This window comes from Sminthopsis crassicaudata, chromosome 4 (assembly GCF_048593235.1).
Source record: "Sminthopsis crassicaudata isolate SCR6 chromosome 4, ASM4859323v1, whole genome shotgun sequence".
Lineage (NCBI taxonomy): Eukaryota > Metazoa > Chordata > Mammalia > Dasyuromorphia > Dasyuridae > Sminthopsis > Sminthopsis crassicaudata.
Genome location: NC_133620.1, coordinates 465,404,382 through 465,422,176, shown reverse-complemented (window position 1 = coordinate 465,422,176; position 17,795 = coordinate 465,404,382). Strand labels below are relative to the sequence as shown.

The following is a 17,795-nucleotide window of genomic DNA, read 5'->3' as shown; positions in this document are numbered from 1 at the left end:
AGAACTTCCATGACACCCAGGGAGGTCACGAGGGCAAGCCCCACGTGCTTGAGTCCTTAGAAAGGCCCATTTAGCTTCCCCCAGCTTCCTAACTCCACAAGCCGCCCGCGGGGCTCTCACCATCCCCTATGACTGTGGCGGGTCTTGAGCTTTGAGCTCCTCCTGACCCTAACGTCCCCTCCCCCCTGCCTGATTCTTCCCGTACCCCCTTGTTGTCCCTGCCAGTCCTGGACAAGCCCTCCGCCTCTCTAGGCTCCTCAGTCCAAGCTCCCAGCCTGCCCTCTCTTTAAAATGTGACTGAGAAATAATTAGCAAAATGAATAAAAATACAATAAGAGGTTATAAAATTACACTTTAAGACCAAGGCAACATGCAACCCCCAGGGATCCTAGCCTCGGGCACACAGTTCCACATTAGACCCCCCATCCTCTCTTCCTGTGCTCCACTCTCCAGCTGCTGAGGGGCCTCCTGGCCAAGGCCAGCCACGTTTGGCCCCTTTTGGCTTCTTCTCCCCGGGAGTTACCCTCCCCCGCCCCCCATCACGCCCCTCTCTTTTACCTTCCATCTCTCTCTGCCCACCGGCCTCCCACCTACAGACACAACTGTGCCCCCCCCTTCCCCACCCTTCGAAAGCTTCCCGGCCCTTGGTGACCCTAGGCTCTAACGTAGCTGGAGGCAGCGCCAGGGAACCCGATCCAGTTCTCCCCACTTGGGAGAAATGACGGGACTTTAGAGGAGGAATCTGTAACACCCAAAACCAGAAAACCCCGGCTGCTAAATCTTAGGTGAGCAGCTTAGCATGGAGCCCGGTATACAGCAGGCGCTTACTGTTTGTTGACTATTGAATGAATGTAAAAATCTGGGTTCTCAGCAGTTCCAGTTTGGAGCTGTAGGATCTCAGAGATCATCTCGTACAAACTCATCACGTGACAGGTGAAGAACAAGTCCCCACAAGGGCCGGGCCTGAGGTCACAAAGGGAGCTGCTCTTCCAATCTCCCTCCTCTGGTTCCAGACCAGGAAACAAACTTGGAAGGAATTGTCCGGGTCCTGAACTGCCAGTATTCCTTCTACCTGCACAGCAAACCTCATCCTGCCATATCCTACCCCCCCCCATTCCGGGTCAGGCTCAAATGCTCCCTCCTCCAAGAAGTTTTCCTTGATGCCCTTAGCCAAAAGCATCCCCTTTTTCCTCTGAATCCCTTAAGGACTCTGGCTATTGCCAGACGCAGCTAGATGGGGCAGTGGGTAGCGCTCTAGGTCTAAAGTCAGGAAGACTTGTTTGGATCAGACCTCTGATGCTGTGTGACCTGGGCAAGACAGTTAACCTCAGTTTCCGCATCTGTACAATGGGGATAATAACAGCACCTACTGCCCAGAGTTGTCTTAAGGACTAAATGAGATAATATTTGTAGAAAGTGCCTGGCACACAGTAGGTGCTATATAAATGTCATGGTCCCTCTCCACTTTGTGCTTGCTGCCTTATAGAGAGGGACAGTTTGACTTGTAATTTTGTATCCCCAACACTTAGTAATGTGTCCAGCCCATTATTGATTGATTGATTGCTCTGAAGCAGCCAGTCCCAGAGCCCAGAAGTCCTTTTCGGTGCCGGTCCCTCGCTGGGCTGCTGCCGTTGTGTGGTCCTGTCCCGGTTCCTAGACATCTCTCCTCCAGAGCTCTGTCCCTGCTCCCCCCTTCCCAAATGAGAGGACGGCACCCCAGACCAAAATGGTAAACGAAAGTTTATTATAATCTGTATTGATGCCCAGCGAAGGGGACAGGCTGCTGGCACGGGAGGAGCTGAGGCTGCCTGGAGCTTCCCACCCTGGGGATCTGGAGTGACCACGGTGGGAAGGGGGGCGAAGGCTCACTAGACTTCCCCCAGGATCGGAGAATGGCTGGGAGCCTGGGTGCCAGTTATGGGCCAGCAGCGTAAGGAACGGACTCCAGAGGCATCTTGGAACCTCCGAGTCCTAATGAGGGATGCCAGACACCCCTTTCCCTCCCCATCCCCAGCTCCTGAGCCCCCCACTGTGAACCTCCTGGAATGTTAGAGTCAAGGACATAACTAGGAGTGGGCCAAGGGGGAACGAAGCGGGCCTGGGACCAAGGCTGCCTTTCTGGTGGGGGCCCGGTGGCCCAGGCCAGGAAACCGGACATGGATGTCTGTTCCCCTCCCAGCCCCCCTGCCCCTTAAATAGAAGCTCTGCACAGCCCAGCAGGAGGGCTCAGGCCCGCAGTGCAATAGAAATGGGGAGGATTTGCAGCCAAGGGCTGAGCTTTGGGGCAAAAGTGAGCTCAGGGATAGCGAATGGGCCTGGTGGGTCACCCACACCGGCAGATCTCCAAAGCACAGAGTTCATGGACGGCCAAAGGGACAGGGTGTCCCAGCAGGAGGCGGGGGGGGGGGGTGGATGGCATCGGGGCTGGGCTTAGGCCTGGGCCTGCAGGAGCGGGGTCAGTCTCACGTCTGCAGCTCCAAGAGATAGTTCTTTTCCTGGTCTGCAGTGGTCAGCAGGCCAGAGCGGTGGGCGCGCTCAAGATCCTGGAGCACCTGGAAGAGCTGCGTGGGGCCGTCCTCAGCTGCTGGGGAAAGAGCAGGTCCAGAGCTAAGGGCCCCTGACCCCGGGGAGCTCGGGAAAGCCAGACTTTCAAGGGCTTAGAGCTGGAAGGGCCAGGAGAGGCCGGCTGATCCACCCTCTTATTTTAGATAGAGAGTGACTGAGACCCAGAAAATGTCTCATATGGGACCAGAACTCAGGCCCCCTGACCCTAGAATCAGGATTTCTCTTCAAACTACGTCCCTTGACCAAGACTTCACTAGCTTATTAAGAAATGGGAAGTGAGGGATATGGGGGCCTACCTTCACTTTGGATATTGGGGATATTCCCAGCAGCCTCCAGGGCACGCAGCTCCAGGTACTTTTCACTGATGAGGGAAAGGAAAAGGGACACATTTTAGTCCCCCTTGCTCCTGTGAGACCCTTTGGATGACTGCCCACTATTTAGCTATGGTAGTAATAATAGTAGCAGCAGTAATAGTAACAGTAATTAACAGTACTAGTAACAATATTAACAATAGTAGTAATAGTAATGGTAGCAGTAATAATAGTAATATTAGCAGTAGTAGTAATAAGAGTGAAAATAAGTCCTAATAATAGTAACAGTAGTAATAGTATTAGCAGTAGCAGTAGCAATAGTAATAGTAGTAATAGTACTAATAGTAGAATTAGTAATAGTAGTAGTAGTAGTAGTAGTAGTAGTAATATTAACAGCAGTAGTATTAACAGTAGAAGCAGAAGTAGTAATAGTAAAAATAGTAGTAATAAAAATAAAAATAAGCTCTAGTAATAGTAGTAGTACTAATAGTAGAATTAGTAATAGTAGTAATAGTAATATTAACAGCAGTAATAGTATTAACAGTAGAAGCAGTAGTAATAAAAGTAAAAGTTCTAGTAATAGTAATAATAGTAGTAGTAGTAATAGTAGAATTAGTAATAGTAGTAGTAGTAGTAATATTAACAGCAGTAATAGTATTAACATTAGAAGCAAAAGTAGTAATAGTAAAAGTAATAGTAGTCTAGAAATAATTTTAGACTAGTAATAATAGCAGCTAACATTTATTTAACATTTTAAGTCCACCAAAAAATCCTCAAAACCCTGTGAGATAAGTATTATTTTTCTCATTTTACAGGTGACTAAGGCTCTTTGCCCTGAGTCTCACAACTAGTAAAGGTCAGCAGTAGGATGGGAACTCCGGTCTCCTTGGTCCCAGGCCCAGCCCTCTGCACCTTACACCATGTTGTATGCTCTCCTTCTTGTGAAACCATTTCCACCTGGGTTAGGTCTTGCCCTCCCCAAGCAGCCAATCCTTTCCCCAGTGGATCCCGATTCCAGCTTAGACTTGGGAGAGAGCCCGGGAGCGTGGAGCTCTTGCTGCGCTCTCAGGAAGGAACCATTGAAACCCATTGAAACCTGTCTTACTTTTGAAACTCTGAGAGAGGAATGAGACCCCAGCCCCTCTGAAACATGAACTTAGATCGCTTTCCTAGGGAAGGAGGAAGCCTGGGTGGGAGAACTAGAACCTGCCATTTCCGATCTAGAACCTGCCATTTCCGATCTAGAAGGATGCAGTTCCTTCTTGGGCCATTTCTCTTTATGAGAGAACTGATTCAGAGTCTGAAGGGGCTTCGTGGGGGAAACTTGTAACCATTGTCCTTCCGCAGCCATAAGAAGGCACAAAGAAGCGGGGGACCTTTGGAGCTATCGAGTCCAAACTTCTCCGGGACTTACCCCATGTTATTCCTTCTTCCCTTCCTTCATCTCCCCCCAACCTCAAGGTCCCCTAGGATCCAGCACCTCATAAAATCCTCTATGGGATTTTACTCCCAGGAATCACTTTCATGAATATTGGTTAAATTAAGTTGGTTTGAAAAGGAGTGAGAGAACTAGGAGTCAAGTTGGGGTACCCTCTGCCTCCCAGGCTTTGGAAGAGGAGGAGGTGATCGGCAGGTGCCCTGCTCTGGGGGCGCCTCCAGGGAGGTCAGAGATGCCCTTCTCACCGCATCGTGTCTTGGACGCCCAACAAATGCCTATAAACGAGCTGCGCTTCCAGGTCCGGGTCCAGGGGGTCGTTCCATTCTTGCAGGGTCACCCGGTTTCGGGTTTTGTCACAGCCCAGACCTAGGAGACGGGAAAGACTGGGTATCCCCTGCAGGAGGGAATGGGGAAGCTGGAGGAGACAAGTTTAATACTAATGGGGGGCTTTGTTCTTCGAGGGTTCCAAAGCCTCCAGAGAGCACGGCCACTCCACCTGGGGCCCAGGAGCTTAAAATTTATTTATTTTGGGGAAACGTGTCGTTCTGCTACTTCAGTCACATCTGACTCTCTATGACCCCATTTGGGGTTTCTTGGCAGTGACACTGCAGGGGTCGGCCATTTCCTTCTCCAGCTCACTTCACAAATTAGGAAATTGAGGCAAACAGGGTGAAGCACTTGCCCAGGATCCCACAGCTAGTGTCTGAGGTTGGATTTGAACTCAGTCCTCCGTGACTCTAGATCTGGAGTTCCTAACCCTGAGCCCTCGCTGGTGGGAAGCACAGAAGGCGCCCTGCACATCCTGGGGCCTGGGGGCCTGGGGGCGGGCAGATAGTGCTCCCCCAAGAACCCAGCCCTCCAGCTTCTACAAAGGAGGGGCTCTTAGCCAAGGGTGGGAACTGGCTCCCACCACCCCAGGCCCAGCTAAGCTCCTTTCCCTTTCACCAAGGTCCATCCAAGGTGCCGCCTCCTCCATGGAGCCTGCTCTGCTCTCCCATGCCCAGGGGACCTGGATCTACCCTTCCCCCCTCAGAACCCGCCCTGCCTGGGGACCCTCCCCATCGCAGCTTTTCTTCTGTGTCCCCTGGTGCCCCTTGGACTTTCTGCCTGGGTTCTGTGTGGACCCCGGGACCTCCTACTTGTCTTCTCCTTCTGATGGCAGCAGCTCCACTTCTCTCCTCGGAAGATGCCCGGGTGGTAGGAGCCCAGCATGCCCTGGTTATTGAGGCAGACTTTGCGTAGGGCAGACAACCACTGGTTCAGCTCATTCATGCACTGGAACAGAGGTGGCGCCAGGGGTTCAGGATGGTGACCCGGGCCAGCCTGAGGAGTCCCCATCCAGGGAGAGGGCGCGCCCCTGGAAGGCCTCAGAAACCCCCTCATCGCACAGCTGTGGCCCCTCCCCAAGAAAGTGCCGGGGCAGAGCCAAGCCCTGTCACCCACCACCTTGTCCCGTGTAGACTGTGGATGGAAGTCAAGCTCCTTGGAAGTAGGAGGGGTTTCCCTCTGGGAGTCCCCTGGCATACACCAGGCACTTAATAAATGTGGGGGAGTGAGAGGGAGCCTTCTAAGGGCAGAGCCTGTGCCTTAGCCATTCTTGTGTCTGTCTCCTGCAAGGCTGTGTTTGTGGCTGATGGGCCCATGTGGGACACACACAGTGCACGCTCTTGGGTACACACACCTGCGCACAAGCACCCCCTCACCGAGGTGAGCAGGGGAACAATACAAGAGAAAGGAACTGAGAGGCAGGCCGGCTCTGAATTTAGGAGCCTAGAGGCTTCCTAGGAGGGAGGGAGGGAGCAAAGGAGGGAGGAAGAAAGGGAAGAAGGGAGGGAGGGAGGAAGACAAGAAGGTTAGGAAGATGGGATTGAGAAAGGAGGAGGGAGAACGGAGAGGGAAGAGAGATGGAGGGGAGAAAGGAAAGGAGGAGGGTGGAAAGAGAAAGGGAGAGAGGAGAGGAAGAACAGAAAGGAAGAGGGTAGAAGAAGGAGAGAAAAAGGAAGGAGAGAAACAGAGAGAGGGAGAGGAAAAGAAGAGGGAGGGGAGAGGAGGAGAGAGGAAGAGAAAAAGAAAAGGAGAGAAGGAGAGGAAGAATAGAAAGGAAGAGGGTGGAAGAAGGAGAGAGTGAGAGGAAAAGGAAAGGGAAGAGCAATGGAGAGAGAGGGAGAGGAAGAAAAGGAGAGGAAAAAGGGGGTGTGTGTGTATGTGTGTGTGTGTGTGTGTGTGTGGTGTGTGTATGTGTGTGTGTGTGTGTGTGTGTGTGTGTGTGTGTGTGTGTTGGGGAGGGAGTGAATCTCTTTTCACCATTCTGAACCCTCAAAGGTCTCGGAGGCAGCCAGCAGAGGGGCTCGGGGCCGGCCAGGCTCACCTTGCACTGCAGGTAGGCTGTCTCTGACTGGCCGGCGTCCCCAGCATAGATGATCTGCATGACGTGGGAGCTGCCGAAGCTCTTTTCTTCTACCTTCTCGGCCGCCTGGATGTTGGCCAGGGTGATGAAGGACATTTTCTGGAGCGGGAAGGCCCGGGAGAGGAGGCACAAGGGTCTCAGCTCGGAGGAGCCCACTGCCCGAGGCTGGAGGCCTCGTAGCCAGAATGGGAGCGGGGGACCCGGGGCTTATGTATGAGCCATCCACCCTCCCCCCCCCATCCTCAAGTCCAGAGAAATCCAGTGCAGAGGAAGACATGAGAGTGAATCTGGGGTCAAGTCCTCCTCTGACATTTGTGTCACCAGACAAATATCATCTGCCTTAGTTTCCCCAACTGCAAATGAGATGTTGGACTATGTAGCTTCTGAGCCCTGGAGCTCTGACCTTCTCCGGGTCTCAGTTTCCTGATCTGCGGGATGGCCATGAGGTCCCTTCCAGCTCCAGACCTGGGAGCCTAAGAAGTACCTGTGGCTTGGTTTAGGTCTCTCTCCTTCTGTCATAAATCAGAGCTGAAAGCAGGGCACAAGCCAGAGTGGGCACGGTGCCCGCTCTGTGCCAAATCTGCTCCTCTGCGTTCTCCACCTCTCTCAGATGCTCCCCTCCCAGTCAGTTATTAAGAAGTGTTTGGGGAAGTGAGTCCTTGTGAAGGAAGCTGCTCTGCCCTCCTCCCAAACACAGGCAGGACCCTAGCGATGCGACAGCTCTGGCAGCCCAAAGCCCGCCTGGGAAAGCTCTGAGTCTACAAGGAAGTCCCCGAGGGGAGGCCAGGAAGGTGATTTGTGCAACCCTCCCAGCCCCCACAGCGGCCCCTGCTCACCTTGGAACTGGGTGTCTTGGCAAAGCTGAGAGCCTCGCTGGTGAGAGAGAAGTGGAGCTTCTTGAAGGAGGGCAGGAGGGGGCCCTTGCCCTTGGCCTTGTGGATAAAGAGGGGCCCCTCCTTCACAGGCAGAGCCTGCAGGTTAAGTGCTCTCTGGAGGTCCAGCTCTGGGAGGAAGCAAGGGGGCAGAGGGCCAGGTGAGCATCACACCCCCCCTCCCAGGTCATCAGAGAAAGGACCAGGTCTTAGGGCAGCTGGTGAGAAGGCCATTGGGGGGCTGAGCCCTCCTCCAGAGCCCAGACCCTGGCTCTTCTCTCAGGACCAGAACCTCTGTCCCCTTTCTCCCACTGCTACCTGGGGGTCTCCCTGTGGAGCAGAGGCCCCCATCCCAGTGCAGGGATAAGCCCATATCCCAGCCCTCTCTGGGGAGCTATATGAGCTCTGCTGGAGGATTTGAGTGATCAGTGAGCTTCCTGATCCCTGTGTGGACAGGGGGCTGCCAAAAATGTTTGGAGACGGAGCAGCCTCCGTGGGTTCTCGCTGCTCTGTGTGTGGTAGAGCTGGGAATGGGAAGGGAGAGAAATCCTCCCCCCTCTCTGTGAGGGGACCAGGGCCCAGCCAAAATTCTGCCTCGAAAGTGTTTCCCCCGATGGAGAGTAGATCTTCTTGGCTCAGTGGCTGCCCTCTTTAAGACAGCCCTTCACCAACACTACCCACTTCTAACCAGGGAACTGACCAGGAACCCCCGGCCCATTCCCATGGAGCCCACGTGGGATGGCCCCCTGCTCCCCCGGGCTGGAGACGTCCAAGCGGGAAGGCCTCTTACCCTCCTTCTCCTCAATGTCAATGAGCTTGGTAATGAATTCCTTCAGCTGAGCCACGCCTTGCTGGACCATGGGCTGCAGGGGTTCCATCCAGGCCTCCTTGGCTCGGGAGGCCACCGTGTCCATGTTGCCCACGTTCTGAATAGCCTGGCACGGGGCAGGATCGAGCCCACAGTGGTCCCTCATCACCCCGGCCCGCACCCCCACCGCCCAGCCCCGTTACTTCCATCCCTTCACGTGGCCCCCACTCCCTCAGCCCAATTGATCTACCAACTGCCAGATGGAAGCAGCACAGTGGCAAGAGAACCACGCTAGGAGTAAGGACACCTGGGTCCTCCATTCACTGGGTCAGGGAACAAGCCCCTCGTTTCTCTAGGCTGAGGAGGATTGGAATGGATGCTCTCTAACGCCTGGAAGGGACCTGGTAGCCATCCTAGCTAACCCTCTCTTTTTACAAAATAAGGCTCAAGCAGTTAGTATCAGAGGTGGGATTTGAATTCAGGTTCTCAGAATCCAGTCATTAAGCTACATCCCACTCGGCTTTTGGGCCCCACCTCCTCCAGGAAGCCTTTGCTAACTCCCTCAGTGATGTCCCCATCCCCTCTTAGCACCGTGCCCTCTCTGGGGTCTCATCTCTCCACCTTACTCCCCAAAGACAGACAATGTGCCCTCCCCTGCCCCTGCCACAGTTTCCTTCAGAGAAGACAGGAGCCCACTGAAAGCACCCCAACCCTATTAGTGGACTACACTTAATTGCTTTTGAAGCCGGATCACTATTAGACTTTGGAGATCCTTTGGAGCGTGTGTGTGTGTGTGTGTGTGTGTGTGTGTGTGTGTGTGTGTGTATGTGTGTGTGTGTGTATGAGTGTGTGAGTGTGAGTGTGTATGTGTATGAGTGTGTGTCTGTGTGTGTGTATGAGTGTGTGAGAGTGTGTGTGTGTTATGAGTGTGTGAGTGTGAGTGTGTGTGTGTATGAGTGTGTGTCTGTGTGTGTGTATGAGTGTGTGAGAGTGTGTGTGTGTTATGAGTGTGTGAGTGTGAGTGTGTGTGTGTGTATGAGTGTGTGAGTGTGAGTGTGTGTGTGTGAGTGTGAGTGTGTGTGTTTGATTGGATTTTTGATTTCATTAGTGCAGAGAACTTCTGGTAATGAAACTCCCACAGTGAAGATCCGCGTCTGTCCTGGCCCACTGCCAGCCTCCTCTGCTGGTTGTTCCTTGGCACACTGGCCAGACCCTCATCAGGACTCCCAGACTTCCATCCCTCAGAACCCCCCCCCCCAACCTCGGACTCAGCTCCTCCCTGTCCTGGTCCCAAGAGCGCCCATGCACCATCATAGCCACTGAACTGCAAGACCACGCCCGGCCCGGCCCGCCCAGGTACCTTGGCCAAGAGCAGCAAGGTGCGGCTGGTGCGGGCATCAGCATGCTTCTCACGCAGGTGGAAGAGTTTGGGTGCCATGATGGCCGGTGAAAAGAAGCGTAAGCACAGGAAGCTGGTGACGGCAATGAACTTCAGGTTCTGTGGGTTGGGTTCGGGTCCCCTCTTATTCTGGGTTAGCAGCACCCGAGAAACCCCCCCTGCCCCTGCCCACATCCATCTGTCCCGGTGCAGGCTCGGAGCTGTGGCCCATGTATGTGCATCTGGGAAGTCCCAGGCTCAACCCAGGCAGGGGGGAGGGAAGGCAACTTGGCATCCAGTAGAGGGGAAAGTCCTAGAGAATCAGGAGATCTGGAGTCCAGGCTGCACTCTACCATTAGCCCCCTTGTGCCACCACTGAAAAGTCTGGATATCAATTTTTTCATCTGTACAATGGGGATCACTACCTGCTCTTGCCTGCCTGTGAGGAATGAGTGCACTAATAGACACTTTGGAAAGTACAAAATGCCACACCTGTGAAAGTGGGGAGGGCTCCAAGGGCAGGAATATGCCAAACCCCCAGAGGCTTTCTGCCCGGCTCCCCTGCACTCTTACAAGGCCCCAAAAGGGACACGCAAACCTCTGTCCCCTGCTTGAAGACCTCCCTTGGCTCCCATTGTCTTTGAGGAGGGTCAGGGTCCCAACTTGGAAGATGATGGGCTCCAACCTGGTGCTTATTTTCAGGAAAGTGCTCCTGCACCCGCTTGAAAAGCTGGCGGAAGGTGGCACGGATGACCGCCGGACACATCTTCACTGAGCGACCGATAGCTGACAGGAGCCCACCGAGGTACGACTGCAGGGTATGGGCACTCTGCTCTATCACCTCACTCTCTGTTTGGATCCGGTGCAGCCCTGAACATCTGGAGGGAGGGAGGCGCATCCACGTGGTGTTGGCGTCTCTGGCTCCCCCCCATTCAGACAAAAACAGACACAAGACACAGAGAAAGAGTTCTAGGCGCAGATACAGCTATAGACAAAGATATGGGCACAGACACAGACACAGACATAGATATAGAAACAGACACAGATATAGATATAGACATAGACATGGACACAGAGGCAAAAACATAAATATAAATACAAATACACACACAGATATAGTCACAAACACAGATATAGATATATAGATATAGTCACAGACACAGATACAAAAAAAGGTACAGATATAGATATATAGACATAGATGATATAAACAGACATGGACACAGAAACAGACACAAAGATATAGACAGAGATATAGACACAGACACAGATAAAGGTACAGATATAGGAACACAGAGATATAGACATAGATATAGATAGAGACATGGACACAAACACAGACACACAAGACACAGAGAAAGAGTTCTAGACACAGACACAGACACAGACATAGATATAGACATAGACATGGACACAGAGGCAAAGACACAGATATAAATACCAATACACACATAGTTATAGTCAAAGACATAGACACAGACAAAGGAACAGAGATAGATAGATACACATAGAGATATAGAAGATACAGACATGGACACAGATATAAACATAGATGTGGACACAGACACAAAGGTTCAGAGATAGATACACATAGAGATATAGATATAAATGATATAGACACAGACATGAACACAGACACAGATAAAGGTACAGACTTAGACACACATAGAGATATAGACATAGATATAGACAGATACAGAAATAGATATAGACATAAACATGGACATAGACACAGACACACAACACATAGAGAAAGAGTTCTAGACCCAGATACAAATACAAAGACATGGGCACAGACACAGGCAAAGACATAGAGGTATAGATACAGAAGAAACGGATACAAATATGGATATAGACACAGACACAGGCACAGACATAGATATAGACATAGACGTTCACAGAGACATAGACAGACAAAGGTACAGAAATAGTCACAGAAATATAGAAATAAACACAGAGAGACTTAGAGACACTCCCAAACAGAGAGATACAGAAATTCAGATAAATATCCAAAAAACCAGAAATGATTCAAATAGCCATGTATGATAACAGATAGAAACACAGAAATCCAGACAAAGATACATAAGCATAAAGAGTGTAGTGAATAAAACTTAACAAAAAGGTAAACTGAGGCAATTCTCTGTGAAAGATATTATTTATTAACCAGAATATGCAACCTGATAATAAAACATGAATCTAATGTCCCTGACTCTGGCTATGAGACCCTGAATTGGAGGTGCAAAACATTTTCATAAACATAACAGAGCAAAAATCATGTAATTGGCCAAACTCACAAAGGTGATAGATTATTGATTACAATAAAGAAAGTTTAGCCCCAGGTGGGATGATGGCTACCTCTTCCTATCTCTAAGAAATGTATTGGTGAATTTTCTGGTCCTAGTTGCTTCCTGAGGTTCCTGAAAAGGGCAGACTTTCTGACAATTGAACAATTAAACAAGAATTAATCGTTAAAGCTGGGACAAGGTCAGCTAGCCCTACCCACTGAGGGAAGCCTCACAAACTTTGAAGGAAATGGCTTAGACCATGTTTTGTGAAAACATTGAGAACAGGGTTTTTCTTCCACTAACAGTAACTGCATCCTAGGTATCTCTTCAGGGAGGGTGAGGCTGGACTTTATTTAGCACAAATAAACTGCTTTACCCAGAGACAGAGAAGAGGCTCAGGCTCATTCCATGGAATACAGAACATAGTTACACAATAAAACCAAATATATACAGAGGATCAAGAATTAATTTCCTCAGAGAAAAACACAGACTAGAACCAGGTTCCCTCTTCCCTCCAACTTCTGAATTGTGCAATATCTCTATGTCTCCTAGCCTTTCATGGATCTTGAGGTCCACAGCATATACCCCTGACTCCTGGGGTGTTTGGAATTGGGCAAGGTATTCCTATAACCCTCTCCTTCTCTCTTTGTGTCTGTGGCGCAGCTAAAAGTGCCCTCCCACAGAAGCACCTGCCTCTCTCCCTCCCACAGGAAACTGTCCTCACCCCACGTCTTTAATCTCCACTTTGCTGGGGTCCAGTTCCACATACTTCTTCTCTTCAAAGACCCGGTTGATTGTTGGGCCCAGAACACTGTGTAAGTACTGCATGCCTGAGACCTGCGGGAGAGAAGGACCAGGATTGGTCACAAGAGGAGGCAGCTGGGAAAAAAAATGGGCTGGTGATCTGGTGGACATGGCAGAGATGGGATAAAGGAGGGAAGAAGAGTATTCTCTCACTGGGAATGCCATCCCCTTCCTCTCCACTTGTCCAAATGCTCACCATCTTTTGGAGTTCAGGAGAAGTCCTACTTCCTCAACCATTCAAAAAACAAGCATTTATTAAATACTTATATGTCAGACCCTTTGCTAAGTGAGACTTTTTATCTTTAAGGAAAGAGTTGAGGAAAATTCTATACTAGAAAGACAGAAGAGAAGTTTAGAGGAGAGAGAATTGAGGAAAGAAGATAACGACTTCCATGTTGGATGTTGAGTTTGGGATATCTATAAGATGTCCAAGTAGAGATGTCTATCAGGCAGTTGGTTATCATTGCTTGGGAGAGAACATATAGGTCACACAGAACACACTTCAAATCTAGAGCTGGACCTCAAGGGCCATCTAATCTACACGTTCATTTTACAGATGAAGAAACTGAGGCTGAGTGATTTATTCAAGGTCTCAGATCCAAGAATCATCTGAATAAAGATGACAATTGAACCTGTGGAAGTCAGTGAGATTACTGAAAGAGGGAAAGTGCTATGAGAGAAGAAAAGAGGGCCTAGGATGGAGCCCTAGAACTCATCCTTGTTTAGGGGACCAACAAGGATGATCTAGAAAAGAAGGCTGAGAAACATCAATGATAACTAATATTTTTTTATAATGCTTTTGAGATTTGCAAAGCATTTTACAAATATTATCTCATTTGATGCTCACAATAACTCTGGGAGATAGCTACAATTATTATCCCCATTTTACAGATGGAGAAACAGAGGCAAACAGCAGTTAAATGACTTGCCCAGGGTCACACAGCTTGCATCTCAGACAGGATTTTAGCTCGGGTCTCCTAACTCCAGGTTCAGATCTCACTGGTTTCCAGACCCATTTACCAAAGTCCCACAGATATGCACCCTACTGGAATGCTTTCTAATGAAGTTCTGGCCTAGATGAAGGTGCTTACTGGTGTTTCTTTTTTGTGTTTTTGATCATAGCATCATCTGGCTCCTTTTCATCTTTGCAGAAGAGTTTCTCAGAGGAGCTTGGCTCTGAAGTAACCAGGCATGCCGCCATATTTGCGGCATATTTGCCGGAAGCCTTGTGGAGAGTCCCCTGTTCCTTCAACCTGGTATCCCCCCCACCCTCTCTTAGTTTTCTACAACGGTTCTCCAGGAAGGACGATGAAAAGAGAGAGCCTGGGTGAGTGTGTAGATCAGGGGTGCCAGTATGAAGGAGTCTAACCCTAGCTCTGGTTCTGTCCCTGTTCCCAACCCGCCTACCCTCACCCACCTCCCTCTTACCTTCAGAAAGGATTCCATAGATTTGGAGGCCAAGGAATTGCTCCGAAAGAGAGTGTTAGCTTCGACTGAAAAAAAAATCAATAAGCATTTATTATGTGGCTACTGCGTGCCAGGAACATAGAGCTAATAAATAACTCATAAAATCCAAAGATGATTGTGAGGGACCTGGGAGTGGGAGGATGGCGGTGGCTGGATCTGAGATACAGCTCTGTTCTGAGAGTCAGGTTGCTGTAAGGACAGAAGCTGGAAAAAACCACCATCGAGGGCCTCAGGCCAAGTGGCCACAGATATTCTCTTGAATGGCTTCATTCCCCCACTCCACCCCCCAGGTCTGGGGATTTTGAGGAAGCTTCTTTCCCCCATCCCTTCTGGCCAATCCTGTCTGTAGCAGGGTCCTGTGCCCCATCAAACGCCTGCTCATGCCAGACTCTGCTCCCCCTCCTCTCAGCCAGATGCTCTCCTTTCTCATCTACATTCATCCTACAATTCCTCCAAGATCCAGCTCCAGCTCACTTCATCCAGGAGGCTTTCTCTGATTGCTCTCTCCACTGAACTCTTCCTCCTAAGTTTAGGAAGAATCCTTCAGCTACATTTCCAAAGATCCACACTTGGGGTTACTCCCTGCTTCCCCTATCACCAGCTATGGACACTGCCTCACTATTTGGGCCCTTAGGACTGCCCTGCTCCCCAGCAAGGTCACTCACCAGTCCGTCTGAGCTCTAGTTGGAAAAGCAGGTCCAGGAATTCCTTGATTAGCCCCTGCCCCAGGAAAAGCTTAACCATATTGGTGGCCACCTCCTGGCGACACTCGGCTGTTGTGGTCTCCTCGATTAGAGAGATCAGCTGCACTGGATGCTCCTTTGAGTTTGGAAAAGGAAGGGCCCAGTGAAGGATGAGGTTGAAATCCACCACCCCCTCCCCAGTAATAGAGAGGTGACCTTTAACTAAGCTATACGCTTCCCCCCCCTGCAACCCCAAAACCAGGGTCTCAATTTGTTCCTCGGCAAGGTGGATCTCCTCCTCTAGGCCAGGAGGTCCCACATAGAAGGCATTCCATGGAATATGCTCTTCTCCTGCCTCCCCAGGGTGGAAAGTGCTACTCACCCCCAAGGAGATTAGAGATCTTGGGGCAAAAGCAGTAGGGAGAACTGTCAAGAGTAGGGAGGGGGGAGGTCTGGGAGTGTCCAGAGCCAAACCCAAGGCCCCAGAAGGGCAAAGATGTCATGTCCCCAACCCTTACCTGAGGGCTCAGTTTGACCTCCTGGCAGAGCAGTTGCACAAGGGGTTGGTAGTGGCTGGAGGGTAGCACCGTCTCATCCCGGAGCCACACCTGCAACTGTAAGGAGCCCAGGCTGCCCCTGGAAGCAGGAGGGCACAGTCACCAAGACAGATGACCTAGTCAATACCCTGGATCAGAATGCTATTCCAAAGTCTCCTCCCGCCAATGTGGGAACATAGTCTTCAAGATTTATCTTCCTCCCCAGCCTCACAAGAAAAAAATCCCAGACTTCTGGAACCCCAAAATGATCATGGTTTGAGGGACCTTAGAGGTCTTAGGATCCAGAGATAGAAGGCAGCTGGAACTTCAACATTATTTCATCTCATCTTCTCCCCAACCCTTCAATTAACAAAGGAAGAAACTGAGATTCAGGTTCATTTAACAAAGGAGGAAACTGAGACTCAGACTCAAATTCCTTAGCTTGGCATTCAAGGATTTCTGATCCCAATCTCCTTTCCCCACTGATCTCCCATTGCTCCTGATGATCAAGCCCAAGTGTCCTACTCACTGTCTCCCATGAGCATTTCCACCTTCTGCCCTTCCCATTTATTCCAAGCTCATCCATCCTTCAAGACTCCCCTCAGATCAGTCTTTACACTGATTTTTCACTCTTCAGGATACCACCTGTTATCAGTCATTATGTTTGGAGGTTTTTGGTTTGGGTTTTTTTTTTTTTTTTTTGAAGAAGAGGAGTCTGAACTGCAATTTTAGCTCCAAACTCCCAGTATGGAAACTCTCTCCATCAATTTATTGATAAATTGTAATCTTAAAATAGTTGTCTGGGGCACTGCCAAGTTAAGTGGCTTGCCCAGGGTCATAAAGTTAGTACAAGTCAGGGATGATACTTGAACCGAGGTTGCTCTGATCCTGCAGCTGACCTTCCATCCACTACACCATGATGCCTCTGTCAGGACACTTGGGGTCCTATTTTGTTGATTAATTTCTCATGGGTCCTTTTCTTGACGCCCAAGATGACTGCGAGCCATGTGACAGCTCAGACACCGCCATTTCCTCAGCCCACTTCCTGTGTCTGGCACCCAATAAATACTCAAAGATGGCATGTGAAGGGGACAGATGTGAATAGGTTGGACTTAGAATCAGAAATAAAGTGAATCCCACCTCAGATATTCAGTTGATCTTAGGAAATCTCTAACTCCTCCATGCCTCAGTTTCCCTATCTGTAAAATGAAGGGATTGGGCTCCATGGCCTCTAAATTTCCTTCAGCTCTGCACCTGTGATGTACAACTCCATCTACGTCTATAAGCCTAATGGGATTCTTGGTTAATTGACCAACTGGTATCAGTGTTCTTAAGTAAGTTCTTCTTAAGTTCTTAAATTCTCTGACTTCTCCCCATTAGAATGTAAGCTCCTGGAGGGCAGGGGATGGTTTTGCTTTTTCTTTGAATCACCAGTACTAAAGTGCTTAAGAGATGTTTGCTGATTGATTGGTTGATTCTTCCCCATCCCTCAATCTTATTTGTGCACTGGGCTCCCTCCCAGAATGGGGCTGAGAGATATAACTGAAGTGGCCAGATAGCCTCCTATAAACTGTCCCACTGGTGTGCCTGAGAGCCCCACAGGATGGGGAAGGGTCAGTGATTCCCATGACTCTCCTGGGAGGTTGGTCAATGGGGAACAAATTTGATGCTGCCCCCTCCCACTGATCTGTCTTTTAGAGCTCTGGAGCGAATTTCCATCCTGCAGCCCGCCAGCCCCCATTCTGAAGATTCCCCTCCAAAACCTTTCAGGAACTTACTCATCCACTCGTTTCTTGGACTGGTCTGGTCTCAGCCAGAACCAGCCCTCTTCCCGCTGGGTGGCCTGCAGGCCATGGATATTGAACATCACCTGAGGAAGGGAAGAAACTGGAAAAGTTTGGAATTCTGGGAATTCTGCCTAGGAGGGACTCAACTCTGACACTGACTCTGAGTATCCCAAAGCACTCTCTCCCTCTAGCCCTCCAATAAAAAAGTTTAATAAGAGGGTTATTTAATAAGTTGGAGATTGACAAAGGTCTCATTTCCAAAATATATAGAGAACTGACCATAATTTATAAGAAACCGAACCATTCTCCAATTGATAAATGGTCAAAGGATATGAACAGACAATTCTCAGAGGAAGAAATTGAAACTATATCCACTCACATGAAAGAGTGTTCCAAATCACTACTGATCAGAGAAATGCAAATTAAGACCACTCTGAGATACCACTACACACCT

The 17,795-nt window shown here is 49.9% G+C and overlaps 1 protein-coding gene across 2 annotated transcripts in view; it reads right to left on the bottom strand.

The window, feature by feature from the left end:
- Window positions 1-1,725: 1,725 nt before the first annotated feature.
- Window positions 1,726-17,795, bottom strand: part of LOC141540300 (ras GTPase-activating protein 4-like) — a 46,476-nt gene continuing 30,406 nt past the window's right edge. Inside the window, exons 8-21 of one of the 2 annotated variants that reach the window (XM_074264141.1) lie at window positions 17,333-17,424; window positions 15,537-15,654; window positions 15,001-15,154; window positions 14,297-14,361; window positions 12,789-12,901; window positions 10,465-10,657; window positions 9,762-9,899; window positions 8,384-8,528; window positions 7,558-7,724; window positions 6,683-6,820; window positions 5,454-5,589; window positions 4,560-4,680; window positions 2,862-2,926; window positions 1,726-2,584 (exon numbers count right to left, since the gene is read on the bottom strand). In XM_074264141.1, coding sequence (XP_074120242.1) covers window positions 2,463-2,584; window positions 2,862-2,926; window positions 4,560-4,680; window positions 5,454-5,589; window positions 6,683-6,820; window positions 7,558-7,724; window positions 8,384-8,528; window positions 9,762-9,899; window positions 10,465-10,657; window positions 12,789-12,901; window positions 14,297-14,361; window positions 15,001-15,154; window positions 15,537-15,654; window positions 17,333-17,424 — 1,767 coding nt within the window. In that variant the 3' untranslated portion in view covers window positions 1,726-2,462. The remainder of the gene's footprint in view (window positions 2,585-2,861; window positions 2,927-4,559; window positions 4,681-5,453; window positions 5,590-6,682; window positions 6,821-7,557; window positions 7,725-8,383; window positions 8,529-9,761; window positions 9,900-10,464; window positions 10,658-12,788; window positions 12,902-14,296; window positions 14,362-15,000; window positions 15,155-15,536; window positions 15,655-17,332; window positions 17,425-17,795) is intronic. The other variant, XM_074264143.1, reaches the window with a different exon arrangement.